Source organism: Vulpes vulpes, chromosome 3, assembly GCF_048418805.1.
Source record: "Vulpes vulpes isolate BD-2025 chromosome 3, VulVul3, whole genome shotgun sequence".
In the NCBI taxonomy this organism is placed as follows: domain Eukaryota; kingdom Metazoa; phylum Chordata; class Mammalia; order Carnivora; family Canidae; genus Vulpes; species Vulpes vulpes.
The window spans coordinates 131,056,126-131,080,263 of NC_132782.1; the positions used below are offsets into that span (position 1 = coordinate 131,056,126).

At 36.2% G+C, this 24,138-nt stretch overlaps 1 protein-coding gene across 3 annotated transcripts in view; it reads left to right on the forward strand.

Moving 5' to 3' along the window:
* Positions 1-24,138, forward strand: part of DIPK1A (divergent protein kinase domain 1A) — a 114,082-nt gene that overhangs the window by 82,295 nt on the left and 7,649 nt on the right. For all 3 annotated transcript variants that reach the window (XM_072754610.1, XM_072754611.1, XM_025996508.2), the window contains one exon: positions 388-522. In XM_072754610.1, coding sequence (XP_072610711.1) covers positions 388-522 — 135 coding nt within the window. The remainder of the gene's footprint in view (positions 1-387; positions 523-24,138) is intronic.

A 24,138-nucleotide genomic window follows, 5' to 3' on the forward strand; every position in this document is an offset into this window, starting at 1 on the left:
AAAAATCTTATTTGAAATCATCTCCTGTAAGCTCATAGTAAGTAGGAATGGTGTATCTCTTTACCTGACCTCAAGGAGTTCCCAGGGAAACATGGTGCACGTGCTCATGCTTCATAAGTAGCTTTCCATGCTGGTGGTATTTGAAAGGTTATACATTTTAAAGGGTATTTTGTTCCTTTTTCCTTGGCAGGATGGAGGAGCTTCCTTTTCTGAGACCAGTGCTATTTGGACTCCGTGAAAGTACACTTTGTTCTAGTAGAATTGCCATGTGAAAGCCTAGAATATATATTGAGTTCTTCCAAAAGGGGGGGAGGAAATCATGTTCTAGGACAATGAATGCTGACTTGGTGTTGAATGAATAATTGTTATGTGCTCTTTTACTCACAGGCTCGCTTTTCATATGTGCGGATGAAATATCTTTTCTTTTCTTGGTTGGTGGTTTTTGTTGGAAGCTGGATTATATATGTGCAATACTCTACCTATACAGAACTATGCAGAGGAAAGGACTGTAAGAAAATAATAGTAAGTATTTTTTTTATTTCCTAGCCTATAGAAAAACCATGTTAATGTTATATTTACTACTTACTTACTTATTGTTTTCAAAAAGTAAAAGTTAATTTAATTCGACTCTAAACTTGTATTGAACTTCTTAGCTTTTCATTGTGACCAAGGTAGTAGGAGTGTTTCATACCTTGAAAAATCTACACTTCAGAAATCTAAATATATAATACAGATTAGTGTGAGAGCATTCTTATTACAGAGAGGGATTCTTTTTAAAATACGCTAAAAGTTTAGTTTATTCACATCACATGAGTTTTTAAACGCTTAGAGTATAAAAGTATTATTTACAGGCAACCTTTCTAGAATACGTCTTTTAAATATATGGAGTCATTCTCAAATACCAAAAATGTATCTGAAAAGCATATTACATATGTAGTATTTTATTTCTAGCCTAATGATTGGCTATATCTTAGGAAAATTGCTCTATCAATCTAAGATTTCTAGTAGTAATTATTGCTAACATGTTTGAGGACCAGTACTTTTAACTCCTTGTTTTCTTCTAATATCTTCTGATATAAATAATATTAAAACATTTTATCTGAGAATTATATTTTTTATAATGGTTGTTGGAATTCCAGTTATTTTAACTTATTAAAGATTCTGTGGTTACTCTTCACCCAGGCCAGTGGTGTCCAGGTATGTGCATATAGCAGGGAACAAGCTATCATGGCCTTAGGAACTTACAGTCTAGCAGGGAAGAAAATGAATACAGTAAGGCATGATAATGATTACAATAGCAATAGGAACATAAAACAGGAGGACCTGAAGCTTTCCAAAGCTCTAAGGAAATGAAAATCAGTTTAACTCTAGGCATTCTCAATTAAGATAAGAAATTATTCCCTGGGAGTATTACAGCCTCTTAAGTAGACAAGAGAGGAAACGGATATAATAAGCAGGGAAATGAATTAGTAAAGATGAGTCCCAAATCAAGTTCAAAGGTGTCAATCTTGTATGCCCATTCCAACTGGCCATTCCAGATCCTTGAGGAATTTTTTTTTAAATTTTATTTATTTGAGAGGGAGAGGGCACTGCTCACATGAAGTGGGGAAGGGGCAGAGGGAGACAGAGAAACAGACTTCCTTCTGAGCAGGGAGCCTGATGTAGGGCTTGATCCCAGGACTCCACGATCATGATGACCTGAGCTGAAGGCAGATGCTTAACTGGCTGAGCCACCCAGGCACCCCCAGATCCTTGAGGAATTTTAAAATAGGAATGTTGGGCAACCCGGGTGGCTCAGCGGTTTAGCACCACCTTCGGCCCAGGGTGTGACCCTGGGAGTCCCAGTATCGAGTCCCACGTTGGGCTCCCGGTGTGGAGCCTGCCTTTCCCTTGGCCTGTGTCTCTGCCTCTCTCTCTCTCTCTGTGTCTCTCATGAATAAATAAATAAAATCTTTAAAAAAATAAAATAAAATGGGAATGTCTGGAGCCAGGCAATTACTGCATACTGATCAGTAATAATACAGTACTATGAAAGTCTTCCATGCCCATTTTATAAATGAAGAAGTATGTTCACATGAAATTAATATAACATTGTATGTCAACTATACTTTAATTTATACTATACTTTAATTTAGTAAAAAACATATATATGACTAAGAGAGAAAAGAATTTGCTTGTGATGGTGGAGCCAGAATTTGGGCCTAATCCTGCCTCTGTATAAAGCTCAGACTCTTTCTGCTACCCTTTGTCAGGGAAGGCTAGCAAAATTATAGCTTAATAAAGCTAAAAAAAAAAAAAAGAAAAACCCACAAAACTCACCTGCTCACCTTGGGTAAAGAAGAAAGAAGCAGGAGTTATATAATCAATTATAATAACATAAAATAACCAAAGTTATTTGAAATGTCTATTTTCCCTTTCTAGGACACTTTTCTCAAACTAGATGTCCTGGAAACATTAAAAGGTGTCCCATGGATAAAAGCTTTCTGCTCTCAGATATATTTGAAAACAGCAGATTTACACAAAGATAAATATGTGACTTTACTGAGGACTTCCCAGGATCTTTAGTGTATTAATAAGTGCTGTGCATATCCAGAAAAAGCAAATACACTTGATTAGGAAAAAAAACCCATCCCACTATGACTCTCTCAGGAAGACCTATTATCATCTGGGGATGTTAGAAATACTAAGAGACTAAAACAGAATGAAATAGGTATGTTGTTGTTGTGTATGAATACAATAATATTCAAATTATAAGGTATATGTTGGTGAATATTCTAAGTGAGTTATAGTTGTGAAATATTTTTATTTTATTATTTATAATATTTTATTATTAAAATATTTTTCATGATTTTTGTTTAATTTTACTTTATAAGAAATAGAAGCAGAATTCTAGCATAATTTAATAATTCTAATATAATAATAATTTTAGCATAATTTAATGGTTATCTTACTAAAATTTGAAAATAAGGAAAACATTTTCTGAGCCTAAAATACATCTTTTCCCTGAGACTGGCTTTAAAAAAGTTCTAGTTTCTCTGCATTTGGGAATTATGTTCTTAAAACTTAACAAAACTGGTAGTATTAAGATCCATAGTACTAAAATAGTGTTAATATTTAATAGGAATTGTGTGATTAGAACTAAAAAGCAAGCAGAAAAAATATATTTTAAGTACACATTAAAGCTTCAGACAGCTAACAAGATAGTACGGAATTACTTGATCAAGATTTGGGAGAGGATAAGATTTGAGAGAGGTGAGCCTAGATTTGGTGAGTGTTTGCTTGGGGTGTATGACCTAAAATAGAGTTTTATGCTGGTAGGAAGTTAAAAATCTAGTCCAGGTCCTACCAAGGGTGGGATCTTGGTACACCATGCTGTGGGCTGATACGCTAAAGAATTGAACCCCAACAGTAAAGGTAAGCTAAAAGAACCTCAGAGATGTGAGCTGACTTTTGTAGCCTCTTTTTCCCTCAGGGATGTTGCTGATACTGAGCATGAGCAGGGGTCTGAGAAACAGGACTGTATACTGGGAGAGAGCTGCTGCTGGGGACAAGAAACCAGCAAGCTTTTGTAGAAAACTAAGAGAGCCTCAAGCATACAGCCAGTTATCCTGTTGGGACATTTGCCAAATCCTAGGGTTTTACAGAATGGGAGGCCAAACATCTCATTGGAAAGTCTTTGAAAAGCAGAGCAGACATTTTGGCAGTCACACAAGATACAGCCTAGAGTTATGAACCTGCCAATGGGGGGAACCCCATTGAATTCCCAGGCTCTCTATTTAAAACCCCAGAGGGCTATGCTCTTGGAATGGAGATTAGCCAAAAATAGCTTGAGCTTTACCAGAGGCTGCAGTCCAGCCTCCATTCAGCACAGTCCCTGATTGGGTTAAGATGATCAGCTGCTGTTTTATCTGTCTACCCAAGGGAAGGGAAACTCTCTCTGGAGGCACTATGTAAAAAATTACAGGACATAGCAAAAGACAAGGTGACATGATCAAAAACCAAGAGAGAAACATGGACAATAGAATTAGATTCACAGATGATCCAGATATTGGAGTCACCCAGAAAGGATTTTAAAATAACTGTGTTCAATAAATAGGAAGTAAGGTAAAGAAATTAAATAAAACAATAGATCATTTCAACGAAGAATTGAAAAATATTAAAAAGAATCAGAAAGACAATATGGGCAGTTCCTCAAAATGTTAAATATAGAATTACCATATAATCCAACAATTCTGCTTCTAGATATATACCCAGAAGAATTGAAAGCAGGGACTCAAGCAGATACTTGCATACCAGTGTTTATTGTAGCATTATATACAATAGCCAAATGATGGAAACAACCCTAACATCCATTAACGTATGAATGCATAAACAAAATACATGGAATATTATTCAGCCTTTAAATAGAATGAAATTCTGATGCATGCTACAACATGGATGAACCTCAAAAACATTATGCTGAATGATATAAGCCAGACACAAAAGGAATATTGTATAATTCCACTTATATGATGTACTAGAATAACAATTACATATATATATTGAGAGGATGGTAAAAGGAGTTCAGATGTTTAAGATTCTTATCATATAGCTTAGTAGGTTAACAGTATCAACCAGTTAATATCAGTCTATTCATATCGATTAATAAAATATCACTCAATTAGCTTTAGACTTTGCTGACTGAAATATGTGTATTGTTATTTCTAGGATAGCCTATGGAATAGAAAAAGAGTCTATCATCTTCAAACTAATAAGGAAAAATGGAATAATAATAGAATACTCGTTCTAAAGAAGGCAAGAAAGAAAAGAAAAAGAAACATAGGCGTGAGAAGTACAAAATACCTAACAAGATGATAGATATCACAAATACAATCCCATGGGAAATAGACTCAGAGACTGAGATTGCCTGCAGGATGTTTATTGGGATGAGCTCTTGAGATTAACATCTGTGAGGGAGTGAGGAAACAGGACAGACCAGAGAAGTTAAACTGCAATATGATGGTAACAAAGACCTCAGTTGATTCTACAGGGAACTTTGGAGCTGGGATGGCCTTGCAAAGGTCCAGGCGTTTGTTTAGACCCTGTCACTGACCAGTCATTGGATACGGTTTTCTACCCTCTTCTACCCTCCCTTAAAGGGACATGATTTGGGGTAAGGCTGTATTCTAGGGCTGAGAACAAGTCCCAAAGAAAAATTCAGCTGAGAGCTGTTGACTATACAGCTGAGAGAATGAGTGTTCCAGTTCTGGACAAGATATGGCTGGCTTACCATGGCATTGGCTGTAGTATATTTCAACCCAAATATGTTTGTAATTACATTAAATGTAAATGGATCAAATGCTTCAATTAACAAGCGAAAGTTGTCAGACTGTACTAAAATTTAAATATATATACACTTACTAGAGACTTATCTAAAATATACAGGTGCAGATGGATTGAAAGTAAAGAATAGGAAAAATATTCATGCAAATATGCAAATTGTAGAAGAGGGCGATGTTTAAAGGAAAAACCATAGCCGTATATATTCACATAAGTTTTATATTATGCAAACTATTATCTCTTTTTAAAGTCTAAATCAGCCCTTACTGGCTTGAAATGTAATACTTTTTAAATTTGTTTCTTATGTATTTTAGTTTTACAATGTCTGTCTAAGTAATTGGCCTTTTCACAAGTTTTGGCAATATCCACACACACTTTTTTGGTCCTGGTAATTTCTGGTTTTTGTTTTTTTTTTTTTTTAATTTCTGTTTTGAAATGTAGAGTCTAAACTGATTTTCTTTTTCCCTCTGTATTACTGCATAGGCTGTTCTCCTATTTAAGTGGACTTAAATGAACCAGAGCATATCATAAGATCACTGATTTTTCAATTTGGATATAAAAATATAAAACTGTGTTATCTCGGGACACTTGGTGGCTCAGTGGTTGAGCGTCTGCCTGGGATCAAGTCCCACATTAGGCTTCCTGCAGGGAGCCTGCTTCTCCCTCTGCCTATGTCTCTGCCTCTCTCTGTGTGTCTCACAAATAAATAAAGTCTTTAAAAAAAAAAAATGGTTCTTTCTTCCCTTTTAAGTTGGCAGTTTGACTTTTAGCTTTTTCCTAGTTCTTTTTTTTCCCTATTTTTAATCATTTAATGCTTATTTTCAAGGTAACTACTATCACATAGCAATCAAATAAAAAGCATAATCCATTTTAGAAAACGTATCAGTCAACAAGTGTTTTTGAAGACCTATTACATGTCAGTCATTATTCTAGGTGCTGGTGATACAATGGTAAGTAAGCAAGATACTCAGCGTGCATGTCTTAAGGAACTTACATTCTTATAGTGGAATATGTATAATAAAAACAAAAGCAAATCAATAAATGACTTCAGAGACTTAAAAGTGTTATAAGAAAGGATTAATAGCAACAGTTTGTAGAAGATGGCTAGGGCATGCTACCTTAACCATAGTGGCTGGGAAAGTCTTCCCTGAGAAGATGGCATTTTGAATTAGAACCTGATAAGAAAGAAGGAATTGTGTGAATACCTGGGCAGAAAGCATTTAAGAAGAAAGTACAATGAGTGCAAATGCCCAAAGTGGGGAGCAATGTTGGGAAGTATGGTTGTTTCATGAGTATAAAAATCTGTCTCATTACTTTAGTCATACCATGTACATTTAAAAATCTTGGATATTGATGGCACAATTCATCAAGTGAGGGGAACCTCTTGGATATAAGCAGCTCTACCCTATCATATAAGTCTATTGGAGAAAGTACTAGGCTGGAGTCCAAGCACCAGACTTACCCTTTCTTGTGATGTACCGTCTGACTTTGAGTAAGTGATTTCATTTCATTGACTTACTGTTAAGCCCGCTGTATAGGTAGGAAATATCCCTACCCTGCCCTACCCACATCACAGATTTTATAGAGATATAGAAGAATTGAACCAGTTATGATGGCTTCCTATCACTGAATGATACTCTAACATATCTATTGAATATAGAGAAGATTCTCAAGTCTTTGACTTGATTCCATTTGACCCAGGGCAAGTACCTTAATGGTTGCTGTTGCTATAACCATAACATTGTAATTTAAAATTTTCCCCAGAAGGTTGCTATGGCTGTCCTGTTCTGAGCATTGCCTCCAAGCTAGATAACTGTGTAGGAGTTAGATATCATAGGATTAACAGAGTGTGATAAGCAGTTTACTTATGTTTAAGAATCATGGTCTATCTTGTCCTACATAGCTTTCTTGTTCTCTCTATATATCTCTCTTTCCCTCCCTCTCCATTTGTGTGTGAGGTCATAACTATCGTAGTGTTTAAGAGCATAAGCATTGGAATAAGGGAGCTTCAGGTTTGGGTTCCAGCTTTGCCATTCCTTAGCTAGACAGCTTTGTCTTAGCCTCTGTAAAGTGGGGATTAAAATCAGGTAGTTGTGAGGATTAAAATGAGTTCATATATTGAAAGACTTAACACTGTGCTTGACACATGGTAAGTACTCAGTGAATCATTATTTTCTCAAGTTGATGCCTTTGAATCTGACTTGGGAAGATAAGACACACATATGACATTATATAGTCAGTTGTATCAATCAAGATACAAGCAGAGAAGAGGAACCCAAAAGAAGTATATATTAAGATATTTATTATTTACATTTTTGTTTACTGTTATTTATTAACAACATGGATGGACCTTGAAGGCATTACACTAAATGAAATAAGTTAGACAGAGAAAGACAAATATTGTATGATCTCACTTATATATGCAATCTAAAAAAATAACAACAACAACAACAAAAAACTAACTCATAGATACAAAAAACAGATTGGTGGTTGCCAGAGGGGGTAGCAAGGGAGGCAAAATGGGTGAAAAGGATAAAAAAGGAACAAGCTTCCAGTTATAAACTAAGTAAGTCATGAAGATATAACCTAAATCAAGGTGACTACAGTTAATAATACTATTGTATATTTGAAAGTTGTTCAGAAAGTAGATCTTAAAATTTTGTCATCACAAGAAAAAAAACATTTTGTAACTGCGTGGTAATGGATGTTAATTAGACTTACTGTGGCAGTTATTTCACAGTGTATGCAAATATCAAATCATTATGTTGTATACTTTAAGATAATGTTATATGTCAGTTATATTACAATTTTAAAAAAGAGAAAGCTATATTGCATGGAATTGGCTTTCCCAGTTGTGGGGACTGGCTAGACGAGGCTGAAATCCTTACAGTGGGCTGTCAAGGACAGGGTGAGCTGAAGTTCCCATCCACAGACAGCATGTCTTCCTCATCATGGAAGCTCCATTAATTCTCTTAAGTCCCTTCAACTAATTGAATTAGGCCCACCCAGAATATCTAGGATAATCTCTCATTAAAGTCAGTTATCATGCACTTCAGTCCATCTACAAAAACCTTCACAGCAGCACCTAGACTGTTGTTTGCTTTATTAACTGAGGACTGTAGCCTAGCCAAGTTGATACATCTAGAGACCATCAGATCAGATTAAAATGGTTTAGTCTGTACTAGAAATAGTTGTATTACACAAATTTAAAGAAAGAAGGCTTCCATGAACACAGAGATCACTGTGGGTAAAATAGTAGAGAAAGGCTTCATAGAGGACATAGCATTTCTATAGGCCTTATAAAATAGAAAGAATCTGGATAGACTTTTTTTTTTTAAGATTTTATTTATTTATTCATGAGAAGCCCAGAGAAAGAGGCAGAGACACAGGCAGAGGGAGAAGCAGGCTCCCTGTGGGGAGCCTGGTGTAGGGCTCCATCCCAGGACCCCGGGATCATGACCCGACCTGAAGGCAGACGCTCAACTACTGAGCCACCCAGGTGCCCCTAGATAGGCTCTTAAGGAGCATCTTTCTCCTTTTAATTACAAACCTGGCTTGCTTTAGCACTTTTATCCCAAAGAGAAATTTGCTGATTAACATTAGATCTGAGAATTCCCAGAAGCATGCAGTAGTAGCCACTGAACCACAGCCTTGGTTGTTGAGCCATTTGGGTGCCCTTAAAATAACATATCTTCCTCTTTTGTCTTTTTATTATAAAACTTAAAAACTAATTTAGAATGTTGAACAAATCAGATATATATTTCATATAAATTATGTTCTATGTGTGAATTAGTCTAATTTAATAATCGATATATTTCTCATAATTTCAACATTGGAAATCACTATAGAGCATTAGTATTATATACCTGAGATGTTTTCTCTAACCAATGGATAATTTTTATTAAAAGGTATTACAAGGTTAATGGGATTCTTAACTTATCTAAGCTTCCAGGATGCTAGGAGCCAAAACTGGAATTAATTTTGCACATTGGGAATCCCTGGGTGGCTCAGCAGTTTAGTGCCTGCCTTCCACCCTGGGCATGATCCTGGAGTCCCAGGATCGAGTCCCACGTCAGGCTCCTTGCATGGGGCCTGCTTCTCCCTCTGCCTGTGTCTCTGCTTCTCTCTGTGTCTCTCAAGAATACATAAATAAAATCTTTAAATAATAATAATAATAATTGTGCACATTGTACATTGACAATTTGAATTAAATTTTCCTCTATTCAGTTTTTAATAAAAGTATAATATTTTCCACTGTCACATCATTATTTAGAGGTTGATTCCAGTGAAATGCGTAATAGGCTTTTAAATAGTAGGCTTTTAAAGTTTTGAAAAGGAAATACAGGGAGGGTAGTAATATCATGGGAAGCCAAGGTTAACTTGTGAAAGTTGTGAGCGCTGGGAATTGTGTTCTGCTCTTCTTTGTTTAAAGGCAGCTTTCTCTGACACTGAGGGCAACCACTACCTAACCCTAATTAGATGTGCTTGGAAGGACCTTTTGGTTTTCCAGTTGTGCTCTTTTTCTTTTATCCACCAAGCTAATTATAATATGTTGTATAATTCATTGTACATTTTCTCTGACTATAGAAATCACTAATTCAAAAAAAAAAAGAAATCACTAATTCATTCATTATTTCAGCAAGTCCTATTTGGTGTCTGCCCATAAAGAAATTTTGCACCATTTGACTATGTAGTTTGCTGGGTTCCTTAAAAAAGAAAAATAGAGTAGGGGTAGGGAGAAAAAAATTTTCTTGTATACAATTTTCAGGACAACATTATTTAATGGTGATATTTCTGACATTTCCCCCTATGATTGAGAGTGTTTATTTTGAGTTTATCTCTGGATAATAATGAGGAATCACTCACTGCCATTCTAATGAACCTTTGTATTGTATTACATGAGTGCGTGCTTGCTTGCTTCCTCGCTTGCTTGCCTGTTTTATTTATTTATTTATGAGACAAAGAGAGCAAGTGAGAGCAGGAGTTAGGGTGTGGGGCAGAGGAAGAGGGAGAGAATCCTAAGCAGGCTCCAGGCCACTGGTGCAGAGCCCGACATGGGGCTAGATCTCAAAACCCTGGGATCATGACCTGAGTGAAAATCAAGAGTTGGATGCTTAACCAACTGAACCACCCAGGCACCCCTTTTTTGTTTTTTTTTTCTTTAGACAACAAGCACATGCTTTAAAGTGGAAGAAATAAGAAATGAAAAATAAAAGAACCCTTAAATTTTATTACAGTTTCTTCTGAAATCTAATTTCTAGAGATAATGGCTTGTTGGTTAAAACAACTAGCTTAACATACACTAAATTTGGTAATATTTAGAACTATGGTTTTAATTAGATAGTGATACATAATTATTTCATTTAGCTTTGAATTTTCTTAGAATCAAAATTACTATTTGGCTATAGAGGTACATTTTGTGCGTTTATCTTCAGTTTTTAAAGTATATGGAATAAATCCAGTTGGAATATACTGTTTTCAGAGTACAAGCTAAATTTTTTCCTTTTACAAATAGTTTTTTTTATGCCAACTTGAATTAGATTACCAATCCCTTGATGAACTTATAGAAGAACTTATAGAAGAATATTTACTAAACAAGTTTATTTCAAATCTTAACAAATATAATAAGCCTTATTCTAAGAATAATGTTACTGGTTAGATTATACTAGCATTTCTGGTGACCTTCATGGGTTATGCTGCATGCTCTTAAATCAGGTGGTGGTCACTATAATCCTGAAACAGGTGGTATTATTACTATTAGCATAACTATGGGAAGGAATAAAAAGACTAAAGGTTAAACCAGTTTAGAAGAAACAGCAACAATAAAACACCATGTTATTTTAGTTATGTGCTTACCAGTACTTACTAGAACCAGCAGATACAGAAATAAGACATGTCCCCACCCTAAAGATGCTACAGACTAGTAGAGGATATGGAAAAATAAACAAGCATATAATTGAGACTGAAACTAGGGTTGCTAAATTTAGCAAAAACAGACAAACACAAAAACAGGATGCCCAGTTAAATCTGAATTTAAAATAAACAATGAGTTTATTTTTTTTTTTAGTATAAGTATATCCCAAGTATTGCCAATAAGCAACTAATAATTTTTCAATGTAAGTACATCTCATGCAATATTTCACTGGGCAGTCCTAACTCAGAACGTCCCAGAAGGCTTTCTGGAAGAGGTTTTATCTTAGCTGAATTTTGAAGAATAGAGAGGGAGCAGAAGGAGGCATGTGCATAGCTACAAAGATAGGGAAGAGTGCTACATTCCAGGAAGTGCCTGCCTAGAGCAGTTTACTGAGGTCACATTAGCAGAGTCAAATCTTAAAAGACTGTGTATGTCCTGTTAAGGAGTTTGCCTTTTAGCCTCAAGGCAGTACAAACTCAATAGAAGTTTTCTTTTCTTTTTTTTTTTTTTTTTTTAAGATTTATTTATTTTCTTGAGAGAGAGAACATGTGGGGGAGACACGAGTGGTGGGTTGGGGGGATGGAGAAGCGAGTTCCCTGCTGTGGAGGGAGGGCTCCATCCCAGGACCCTGGGATCATGACCTGAGCAGAAGGCAGATGCTTAACCAGCTGAGCCACCCAGGCACTCCTTAAGCAGGGAAGTAGTCAGATTTATGTTTCAGAAGAATTTCACCAGTTGTGGTAGAGAGGGTAGTAGATTGGATAGGAGACATCACAGGAAAGGAAACCAGTTTTATGGCACAAAGCAGTCAGGGCTTAGCATTGGTGGTGGGAATGGAGGGGAAGAAAAAGTTTCAAAGGATATTAAGAAAATAATTTGATTGCCAGTGCTTGGTGACCAGTTAAGTGTGGGGGGAATGAGGAAGAAGGAGAAGTTTAAGACAACTCACTGTTTCTTCCCTCAGATGCATGGGTGGATGATGGCACCTTTTAATGAGGTAGCGAATAAAGAAAGATAAAGTTTGGGCAGGAGGAAATAACTGTGAACAGGTATAGACTACTGTTTCTAGGAGCTGTGCTGAGAAATCAGTTGGTTTTGATCTGGTTTAAATTCTTTAAAATTGTGGTAAAATATACATAACATAACATTTACTACCTCAATCACGTTTGTTTTTCAGCTTGTCATTACCTTTTTTCAGCCTTATTGATGTATAATTGACAAAATTGTAAGATTTTTAAAATTTATTTATTTATTTATTTATTTATTTATTTATTTATTCATTCATTCATTCATTCATGAGGGATACAGAAGGAGAGAGAGGCAGAGACACAGGCAGAGGGAGAAGCAGGCTCCATGCAGGGAGCCTGACCTGGGACTCGATCCTGGGTGTCCAGGATCACGCCCGGGGCTGAAGGTGGCGCTAAACCGCTAAGCCACCGGGGCTGCCCAAATTGTAAGATTTTTAAGGGTACAATGGGATAACTTGATACACATATACATTCTGAAAAGGTTCCCTCCCTCAATCTTTTAACACATCCACTACTTCACATATTTACCCTTTTTCGGGGGGGGGGGGTGAAAACATTTAAGGTCTACTCTCAACAAACTTCATTTCTACACTACAGCATTACCAACTATAGTCACCATGTTATACATTAGCTCCTCAGACCTTGTTCATCTTCTAACTGAACATTTATACCCTTTTACCAACCTCTTCCTAATTCCCATACCCCTCAGCCTGTGGTAACCCCTTTTCTACTCTGTTTCTTCAAGTTTGGCTTTTTTTTTTTTTTTTAATTCCACATATAAGCAATACCATGCAGCATTTGTCTTTCTCTGGCTTATTTCACTTAGTGTAATGCCCTCCAGATTCATCCATGTTGTCACAAATGACAGGATTTTCTTCTTTCTTTAAGGCTGAATAATATTTCATAATATATGCATGTGTATGTATATATCTGTGCGCATACACCATGTTTTCTTTATTCGTCATTGGACACTTAGGTTGTGTATATATATGTATGTATTGTATATATGTGTATATATAATATATGGTAAGTTCTCTTTCTTTTCAAAAAAAATTTTAAAGCAAGCTCTACACCCAATATGGGGCTCGAACTCACAACCCTGAGATCAAGAGTCACATATTCTACTGACTGAGCCAGCCCGGCACCTCCACTTTGGTTGTCTCTATATCCTGGCTATTGTGAATAATGCTGCAATGAACATTAACAGATACATCTTTTGAGATAATGATTTCATTTCCTTGGCATATATACCCAGAATTGGAATTGCTGGATCATAGTGTAGTTCTAAATTTCTTTAAAAATCTCCATACTTTCACAGTGCATAGCTATTTTTAAGTATACAGTTCTGTAGTGTTAAGTATACTCATTGTTGTGTAACCAGTCTTCATAACTTCTTCATCTTGCAAAACCAAAACTCTATACCCATTAACAAGAACTTCCCATTTCCCCTCCCCCACAACCCTTGGCAACCACCATTCTACTTGCTGTTTCTCTGAGTGTGTCTACCTTAGATATCTCCTAAAAGTGGAATCACACAGTACTTGTCTTTTTGTGACTGGCTTATTTCATTTAGCATAATATTCTTAGGGTTCATCTATGTTGTAGCATGTTTCAGAATTTCCTTACTTTTTAAGGTTGAATAATATTCTGTTGTATGTATGTGCCAGGTTTTGTTTATCCATTGCTGGATTCTTGGGTTGCTTCTGCTTTTTGGCTGGGAAATTGTTTTAAATTGACCTCATCCAGTTTGGTTATGCACATGCCTTAGATCCTGTTTTGAAAGATAATGGTAGCTATTGAAAATGTTTGATACTGGGGAGTAGTACAGGAGTACTCCTGTACAACTTTATTACTAGTTTATAATGAAAATGATTTCTGCCACACATATAGGCATTTATTTAGCACGTATTTATTTGTAAGCAGTCACAAAACTTTTCATATAATCAGTCTGTAAATTACTAAAATTCTAATTCCATCCTTTTAGGTATGCTCTCAACTTGTATGAAAGATTTACTCAAGGCAGAAGCAGTGATACTCGAGAGGCAAGCTTCTATTACCCTCATAATTAGCATCAGGCAACTAGAAATTCTTAACCAGTGATTCTCAAAATGTGGTCTCCTAGGGCAGCCCCGGTGGTGCAGCAGTTTAGCGCCGCCTGCAGCCCGGGGTGTGATCCTGGAATCGAGTCCTGCGTTGGGCTCCCTGCATGGAGCCTGCTTCTCCCTCTGCCTGTGTCTCTGCCTCTCTCTCTGTGTGTGTCTCTCATGAATAAATAAATAAAATCTTAAAAAAAAAAAAAAAGTCTCATAGACCTGCAGCATTAGTAGCACTTGGAAACTTGCCACAAATGCAAATTTTCAGCCTCACCTAAAACCCAATGAGTCAGAAACTCTAATACTGGGATCCATCTGTCTGTGTTTTAACAAGACCTTCAGGAGATCTGAAGCTCCCTGAAGTTTGAGAATGTCTGTTGTAAAATTATTACCCTGAGTACTTCCCCAAAGGTAAAGGTTACAGCTTCAACTGGTTCTTATACCCCCATTATGAAAAGGTAAGGGATATCCCATATTTTAGCTAATCCACATGTATTAATACCCTCAATTTCACCAACGATAGTCCATTTCTGACATTCACTATGATATTTAACAAACTAAAAATTTCACCAATACGATCCTAATTTGGTAATTAACAAAATCCCAGAAATGAATCAATCTTGATCAAGATATGTACACTAGAAGCATGTGTAGTAGTTGACTGGGAGCACATGCTTCCTTAATACCTGATTAGGATTCTTGCAGAGCCCCTGTGCATTCCTGGATTATGAACACACAAATAGCACACTGTGTCTGCTGAAGAATTTTGAAGTAAATTACAGACATTTTAACAGAAGGGAAGGAGACAGTGGAGAGGGTTCTTGTGCGTGTGCATATGCAGGTGTGTAGGGAGAGGAAAAAGGGATGTGATGAACACAAGTAATGACTGACAGGAAGAATTCAGGAAAGAAGGAGAAAGAAAGGAGTTGATGATACAGTGAGAGCGCAGAGAATGAAGATTAAAATAGCTGGTATGGAGAATCGGAAAGGGTGCTGACTACTAGACTTGGAGAATTTTTAGGCAACCCAACTCTGCTGTTTTTTCCTAAGGAGAAATTGGTAAGATTGTGTAAAATACGTTTTTAGAATGTGGATGTTAGAAAATGTTTTAAAACCTAGTTACTTAATACATCTGTTTGTTATCGCCCCTTGAGGTACAGTTTCCACAGTTCATGAAATTATTCCTTCAGCACCAATGGGTTTTGTAAAATTTAGCTGAAGAGTGCCATCTTCTGGTACTACCAGGTATGTGCAAACAAAGTCAGGGTGTACGTAGAATCGTGATGGAAGTAAAATCTCAGGACCAGAAAAACCTTCAATATTTTCTGCAGAGTATCCTGTTGTAAAGTTGAACTTCTTTATAACCTGTGTCTTTTTAGTTAGGAGATCAGATTCCTAACAATTATTATAATCTGTGTGTATGGCCATGCCTGAAAAACAAACAAAGCTGTATGTGGCCAACCATACTTTTCATGTAAGCATGTGGGAAATTTGTTTTTGGTTTGTGATGGAAGCCACAAGTTGAAGAGCCTGTTCTTTGTGACTACCTCTTTGATACAGAGTTGGCTTGAGACCTTTGCTCAAAACAAGAATCTGATTCTTGTAGCTGAATGTCAGATTTGTTTTCACTGCTCAACGGTTTACCAATAAGATACTAATTTTTATTCTTTTTTAAAAAAATGTATAATGTATTATAGAAGATTATTAATTTTATGCTCAGTGAGGTTTTAAAATAAAAACCACTAGGTTTTATTATGGTTGTTTCATAAACATTACTGAACACTTAAAATACTAAACTCTGTTCTGTGTGCTAGAAAAGGGAGATTCAAAGATGAATATAACCTTGTCTCTGACTTTGAATCATCTTACTTTCTACCAGGGAGGATAACATGAACATAAATGGTGTTAGATTTGGGGGTATAAGAGAAGAAGGAGGAATAATGTAGACTCAGGAAGGAAATATACAGTCTCAAGATTATTCATTGGAAAATTGGTGTTATGCAGAGGGTAACATTTAAATCTTGACCTGGGGCCGGGTTATGAATAGAGTGTTCCTCCAGATTCAGGAGCCAAGATCAGGACATTTGAAGGGGATAGTTCTTTAAGTCCTATTCCAGAAGCTGTTCATAATAGAATGTGCTATTTCCGCATAAAAACGCAGAACACAGGAAACAAAGAGGAAAGTCCTGTCTCTACTTTGCATTGCTTGTGCAGGGGGAATGAATGTGACCAGAACCCCTTAGTGGGAACACTGGATGGGCATCCAACCCAGCTATTATTAAATTTACTCTACATGTTCCTCTCCAAGATTCTGGTTCTTTTACCTCGATGGCTAATTAAAAGCACACACCCCGGAGGCAGACTGTCTGGCTTCAGATTCCAGCACCACCACTAACCTGCTGTGCACATTTCTTAACCTCTCTTACCTTAGTTTCTTTATCAATAAAATGGAGATGATGGTAATTATCTATTTTATAAGGAGGTTGTGAAGATTAAAGGGATAAACATGAAAAGGCTCTTAGAATAATGTTGACATACAGAGAACAATATGACAAACACTCGTGTACCTGTCATCTAGGTAACAAACGTTTTCCTGTATTTGCTTCATTTGTAAAAGAAAAAAAAGCACTACAGATACAAGTGATGCTTTCTTTATCCTCCCTGATATTCTCCTTCCTCCTCCCCAGGACTAACCACCATCTTGAATTTGGTGTAAGTCCTACCATCATGTTTTTATACTTTGACTATGTGTATATGGGTACAGAAGCAATATATAGCATTGCTTTATATGTTTCTAAATTTTAATTAATTATACTAAACTGCAGATATCATTTTATAACTTTTTCCATTTGACATTATTTTCACCATTTTTCCATGTTGATCTATGTAGCCTGAGTTCTTTTTTTTTTTTTTTTTAATTTAGATTCTAGTTAGTTGACATATAATAATTCAATATTGGTTTCAAGAGTAGAGTTCAGGGCAGCCCGGGTGGCTCAGTGGTTTAGCGCCACCTTCAGTCCAGGGCCTGATCCTGCGGACCCGGGATCGAGTCCCACATCAGGCTCCCTGCAAGGAGCCTGCTTCTCCCTCTGCTTGTGTCTCTGCCTCTCTCTCTGTCTCTCATGAATAAATAAATAAAATCTTTAAAAAAAAAAAAAAAGGAGTAGAGTTCAGTGGTTCATAGTTTACATATAACACCCAACTCCCTTTCTAACAAATGCCCTCCATAATACCCACCACCCGTCTATCCCATCCCTCACCTACCTCCATCAACCCTGTTTGTTCTCAGTAGTTAAGAGTCTCTCATGATTTGTTTCCTTATCTTTTCCCTTCCCAAATGTTCATCTGTTTTGTTTCTTAAATTCTGCATATGAGTGAAATCATATGGTATTTGTCTTTTTCTGATTGACTTATTTTGCTTAGCAGAATACACTGTAGCTCCATCCACGTCATTGCAAATAGCAAGATTTCATTCTTTGATGGCTGAATAATATTCCATTATATATATTATATATATAAATTTTATATATATATAATGGAACATATATAAATAGATTTTATAAATCTTTATAAATCACATCTTCTTTATCTGTTCATCAGTCGATGGACATTTGAGCTCTTTCCATAATTTGGCTATTGTTGATAATGCTGCTATAAACATAAGGGCGCATATATTCCTTCAAATATGTATTTTTTTATCCTTTGGGTAAATACCTAGTAATGCAATTGCTGGATTCTAGGGTAGCTCTATTTTTAACTTTTTGAGGAACCTCATACTGTACTCTAGAGTGGCTGGACCTGTTTACATTCTCATCAGCAGTGCAAGAGGGTTTCCCAAGCCTGAGTTCTTTCATTTTAATTACTGTATAGTCTTTCATTGTATGAAAACACTTCATTTTATTCAACCATTCTCCTGTTAATGGTCATTTGTGTTGTTACCCATTTTCCACTTACAAACAGTACTACATCCTGGATGGCACCCTGAGGTCCTCCCAGACTGTATCTTGACCTGATATTTTTAGAGGGAAAGATTTTTCATTATGGATTCAGTTTTTTAAATGTTTACTAGTCTTATTCAGATTTTCTATTTCTTCTTGCATCATTTTCAATTGTTTCTATTTTTCTAGAAAAATTGGTGTTGTTTATGTTATTCAGTATCCCTACCCTTTTCTTTCATAATAATCTTTAATTGTGCCTCCTCTTTTTCTCATGATCAGTCTTATTAAAGGTTTATTTCCTTTGTTAAAGTTTTCAAAGAACTAGTTTTTGGTATTATTGATCTTTTTCTTTTTTTATTTCTGCTTTTTTCTTCTATTTCTTTTGGAGGTTTATTGTTATTGTTGGGGTCTTTTTAAGCTTCTTTAGTGCTTACTATTTATATTCAGTCAGTTGTTTTTTCATCATTGCATTTAAAGCTGTAAATTTCCCTCTAAGAATTGCTTTAGCTGCATCTCACAAGTTTTAGTATGTATACTTTTGTTGTTGTTCAGTTCTAAATATTCTACATTTCCACTGTCATTTATCTTAAAAATCCACAAAAATATTTACGAACGTGCTTTTTACTTTCTGAATGTGTCAGTGTCTATGTTTACATTATTTTTATTGTTGATTTTTTATTTCTTTGTGGTCAGAGGATGTGGTCTAAGATCTAAATTCACTAGAAACTTAGGACACCTGGGTAGCTCAGTGGTTGAGCGTCTGCCTTTGGCCCAGGTCATGATCCTGGGGTCCTGGGATCGAGTTCTGCATCAGACTCCCCATAGGAGCCTGCTTCTGCCTCTGCCTATGTCTCTGCTTCTCTCTCTCTCTCTCTTTCTCTCTCATGAATAAATAAAATCCTAAAAAAATTTTCACTAGAAACTCTAAGCTGTATCTGTAGGAGGTTTCACTCCAGCTCCTGAGTAAGGCCTCAGAACTCCCACCACCTTTGCCTCAGTGAAGACACATGGCAGTGAAATTGCTGGCCATCTGCTACAAGCAGAGATACCAAACAGATGGTTCTGCATTCCCTAAAAATCTCCAGGGGAGACCTGGGGAAGAAAGTATTGAGCATCTCCCATGTGCCCCCCCCCCGCCCCAAAACCACCATCAGAATTGAGTATAGGAACTAATTTGCTCTGCTCTTCCTATGAAAATGAAACCTCATATTCTTGGTTACAGCCAGGTCTGAAGGAGAAAGCAGGCATGGTCAAGGCTTAACCAGGAATTTCTTTGGTAGTGACAGCTGAAGAGCAACAATTTGTAGGTGTTGGCACTTCTTCACATGGACAAAGCTCTCCATCTCTACCAAAGCTATCCTTATCCTCACAGCAAACTGTTACAGTGTTGGTAGGGAGGCCCAGTGGCTAAGACTGAGGAGCCTATGCTGGTGTCTTCAAGAATTAAGTATTTAAGAGACTCGGCTGTACTTTGGCTTGGGATCCTTGGGTTCAGTGTTTCCTTGGGATCAATGAAAAATTTAAGCCCCCAAAATGAAGGGCTCAGTAAATTATCCTTAATCCCTATCACACACAAGATAAGCCCAGTGTTGCCCCTCTAATAGGTTGCAAATAAACCTATTTCTTCTAATAAAAGACTCTGGTCCAGTGCCTATTGTTTCACACCTGGACACTGCCAAATTCTTTAGCTAGTTTTACATCCAGACTCTTCCACTCATTATCTCAGCCATCCTATCATTCTCAAGCGACTCTTGCTTAAAAGGCTACATCCATCAACTTCAGTTTATTAAGATTTTCTGCATCCCAAGAACCAGAGCAGGGCAAGATTGATCTGTGAAAAACATCATGTCATCAGACTGAGAGAACCAGACAAACAAGGAGAATTCTGGGGAAAAAACCATCAAAAGGTAATTGCAGAAACCAGAAAAGAGCAAGAAATCCAAAGTAAAGATTGGGAGATGAAGGTCAGAGGAATTCTTGCAACAGCAGCAACATACCATAACCTTGTATTGTTATTTTATATTGATTACGTCTTTCTGCTTTCTGTAGATTAATTTTTTCAAAATTCTTGAATTTTTCATTTGTTTTGTTCTTTGCTGTTTATTAACATAATTAAGTTGCATTCTTCAAGTGGTTCTTTGATTTTATCATTTATTTTCAGTTTCAGTTATTGTTATGTCCTAGATACTTAAGTATTTCAAATTGGACTTTCTCTTTGACTTTCAAGAATTAAAAGAACATTTAATTATGTATGGATGGATGTTTTATTAATTTCATGTGTTATATTGTGATTGGAGATGCCATTTCTACTAAGTGGGATGTACTAAGGCTTTGGTCTAATTTTTAATTGTTCCATGGGCATTTGAAAAGTTTGTTCTCAAGACAGATCTACTTTACTAGATTTTTTAGCTCTTCTACATCCTTTTTTTTGTAGATTTCTTTATCTGTCATGGGCTAGAAAAAGTGAACTAGGGTCTCCCACTCTAATGCCTGTTTCTTTTTTTTTATTTCTTATAGATCTTGCTTAATGGATTTTAATACTTCTTTATTTGCCTTATAGAAACTCATGAATGTAATATCTGGTGTGGATTATATGTTTTATCATTGTAAAGGCCCCCCCCCCCTTTTTTTTACCTTATTTAATGCTTTCCTTACCTCTGATTTCAACCTTGTCTGGTTTAAAATTGTGACTTAATTGTGTTTTCTTTGTGTTTGCCTGATATACCTGTACTGTCCCTTATTTTCAACTTTTCTGACACTTTTCTAAGGGTATTCTTCTTTCAATAGATGAGCTTATATTGCTGACATTTATATAATATTTCGACTTAATTCTGTATCACATTTTTTATAAGATTTTATTTATTTATTCAGAGAGACACCCACACAGAGAGAAAGGCAGAGACACAAGCAGAGGGAGAAGCAGGCTCCATGCAGGGAGCCCGACATGGGACTCGATCCCAGGGTCTCCAGGATCACACCCCAGGCTGCAGGCAGTGCTAAACCGCTGAGCCACCCGGGCTGCCCCTGTATCACATTTTATGACCTACTTTCTGTTTTTAAGGATTTATTTGGTTTGCATCTTTCTCTAGATGGTGTATATTTCTTGTTTTATGCATGTTCCTTTTGATCATTTAGGAAGCTTTGTATTCTGTATTTAGGTCTTCTAGTGTTTAGCTTTATACTATAACTTTTAAAAATGTACTTTATGCTCTATTTCTTTAGACCAAATCTACCTATTAAAAGCAGTGATTAAAAATTAAAATTCTATTAATCTGATCTCCTTTGTTCCGCCTAATTTTAAACAATACATTATTATTATTAATTCTTCTAGTGATCATTGGTGTACTTTTGAATATACTTTTTTTTTTTAAGATTTATTTTATTTATCTGATGGAGAAAGAGAGAGCACAAGCAAGGGGAAGCGGCAGGCAGAGGCAGAGGGAAAAGCAGGCTTCTTACTGAGCAGAAACCTGATGCAGGGCTGGATCCCCGGAACCTGGAATCATGACCTGAGCTTAAGGCACACACTTAATCAACTTAACCACCCAGGTGCCCCTTGAATAGACTTCTATCTCTGTTACTTGATTTATAAGATGTAAATGTTATCTCCTGACCTTGAGTATTAAAGAAATCAACATCCTTTTGTTACCTTCCATCTATTTACATCTTCCCTTCTTGGTTTTTGTTTATACCAGTACAAGTAACAAAATTGTTTATAACAACATTCTGAAGAATATACCGTAGCTATTATGAGAATAAGCTCTGAAACCAGACTGCCTAGGTTGGAATCTTGGTTTTATCATTTTTTAGGTATGTAACCTTACCTTGTTTTTACAATGTATGTAACACTAGGCTCTACCTCACAGGTTTGTTTTCATGATAATGAAAGTATAGCACTAGAACAGTGCCTGACATATAATAAGCATCTAGTAATATTGGATATTTTATTAATCATTATGAAGTAGATTCCCAGGGTTTTCATCCCAGTCCTATATTTCAACTGGCTTCCATGTTCAGGTTCTCTGTTCATCTTTTGGTTACCTAAAATTCATTCTCTAGTAGTTCTTTAAGAGGGAATGGTTTTCTAATCCTTGTATGTTCAAAAACATTTGACGCCTTTTACTTGAAAGAAAGTTTAGCGTTTAGCTATATAAAATAATAGTACCTGCTATTGAGCACTTTTTAAAATCACAGGTGATCTGTATTCATTATTATATCATTTTACCTCATAATAATGCTATAATTTTATTACTTATTTATTTTTAAGTGAATTCTGTGCCCAACATGGGGCTTGAACTCACAACCCTGAGATCAAGAGTCACATGCTCTACCAACTGAGCCAGCTGGATGCCCTCTTCATAATTATGCTATAAATCAAATATTACTCATATTCCCTTTTACAAATGAAAAATTAGGATCCAGGCAAGTCACACTTCCTTTCTCAAAGACTTTGCTGGCATTGCACCATTATCTACCATCATGTGGCTGTGGAAAAATCTGAGGCCAACCTGATTTATTTCCTTCTAAAGGTGCCTTGATCTTTTTGCCTGAATGCTCAAAGGATTATTTATTTTTGAAGTCTAGTAAAATTCAATAGGGTAGATCACAAGGGTCGTTCTATATGCCAGTTTTCTTGGGATATTGTATGTCCTTTCAATCTATAAAGTATCCTTTCACTTTACATGAAGTTGCCTTGAATTCTACTTCTATTTTTTCTTTTCCATTTGTACTGTTCTCCCTCATGTGGACATGCTGGATATCCTTTGTCTCCTGTATCTATAATATTGTCTCAAATTATATTTAGTTCTTTTTATATTTCCATTGCCTTTTCCCCACTTTTCTTAACCTAGCCCTCGTTTAAGTCTGTGTTGTCATCTTTGTCTGTCTCCTTCTCCCACCCCCATTTATGTGGCTTTAATTCCTAGGATTTTTTTCCTTTTCTTCCTTTCTGAGCTCTACTAGCTTATTTTACATTTCCTTCTGTTGTCTCATCATTTCTTCTACCATGAGGTCTTATTTTTTAAGCTGTTTCATTAAGTCCTTTGAATTCACAGCATTATGTTTGGCCTGCTTCATGGCAACATTTTTCTGGAAAATTTCTTTTTATAACATTAGCTTTTCATTTCCTTTCCTCCTTTTTCTTGTAGATTTGCTCTGTAGATCTTGTTTTCCTTTGGTTATTACTCCTTATTGAATGAAAGAGTTCTTCCTCAACCAGCTATTTGTAGGAAGCAACTGGAGGAGTGAATTGTGCTAGTAGTGAGACTGCTATGACCCAGAGTTTGTGTGTATGCATGTCATGTGTGAGATAGAAAAAAACGAGAAACACAGAGACAAAAATACACAGATTGGCTTATCCAGTGTTATCTCCCCAGGAGATGCTCATAATGTACTCTCCCTCAACCCATTTCATTAACAGACTGCCTCCAACATAGATAATATTTTTAAAGAATTTATCATTCAGCACTGCCTTGTCCTGCTACTTCGTGATGCCATATAGACTCCTCGAAAGTTCCCACAGCATGTGCCCCTTAAACCTACATTGTAAATCAGGGTGATGGTTCTGCATCTCATCTCTTTGGTGCTATGCCAATGTTGAGAAGCAAAGTCACAGCAGTTATTTAATCTCAACAATCTCTGGACTCTGGTGTAATTTCACTGAATTTGGCAGGCTATCCTCATTAATTGTGCCTTAGGATTACCTTGATATCTTGTTGAAGATGGAGTATGTGTTTATATTTCTTATTTTCTTATTTTTGGGTGATCTCAAGGATGACCAGATGTCAGAGGTAATTTTTTTTTTTTTGGTAATTTTATTTTTTACGTATTTTCGTATTTAAAACTTT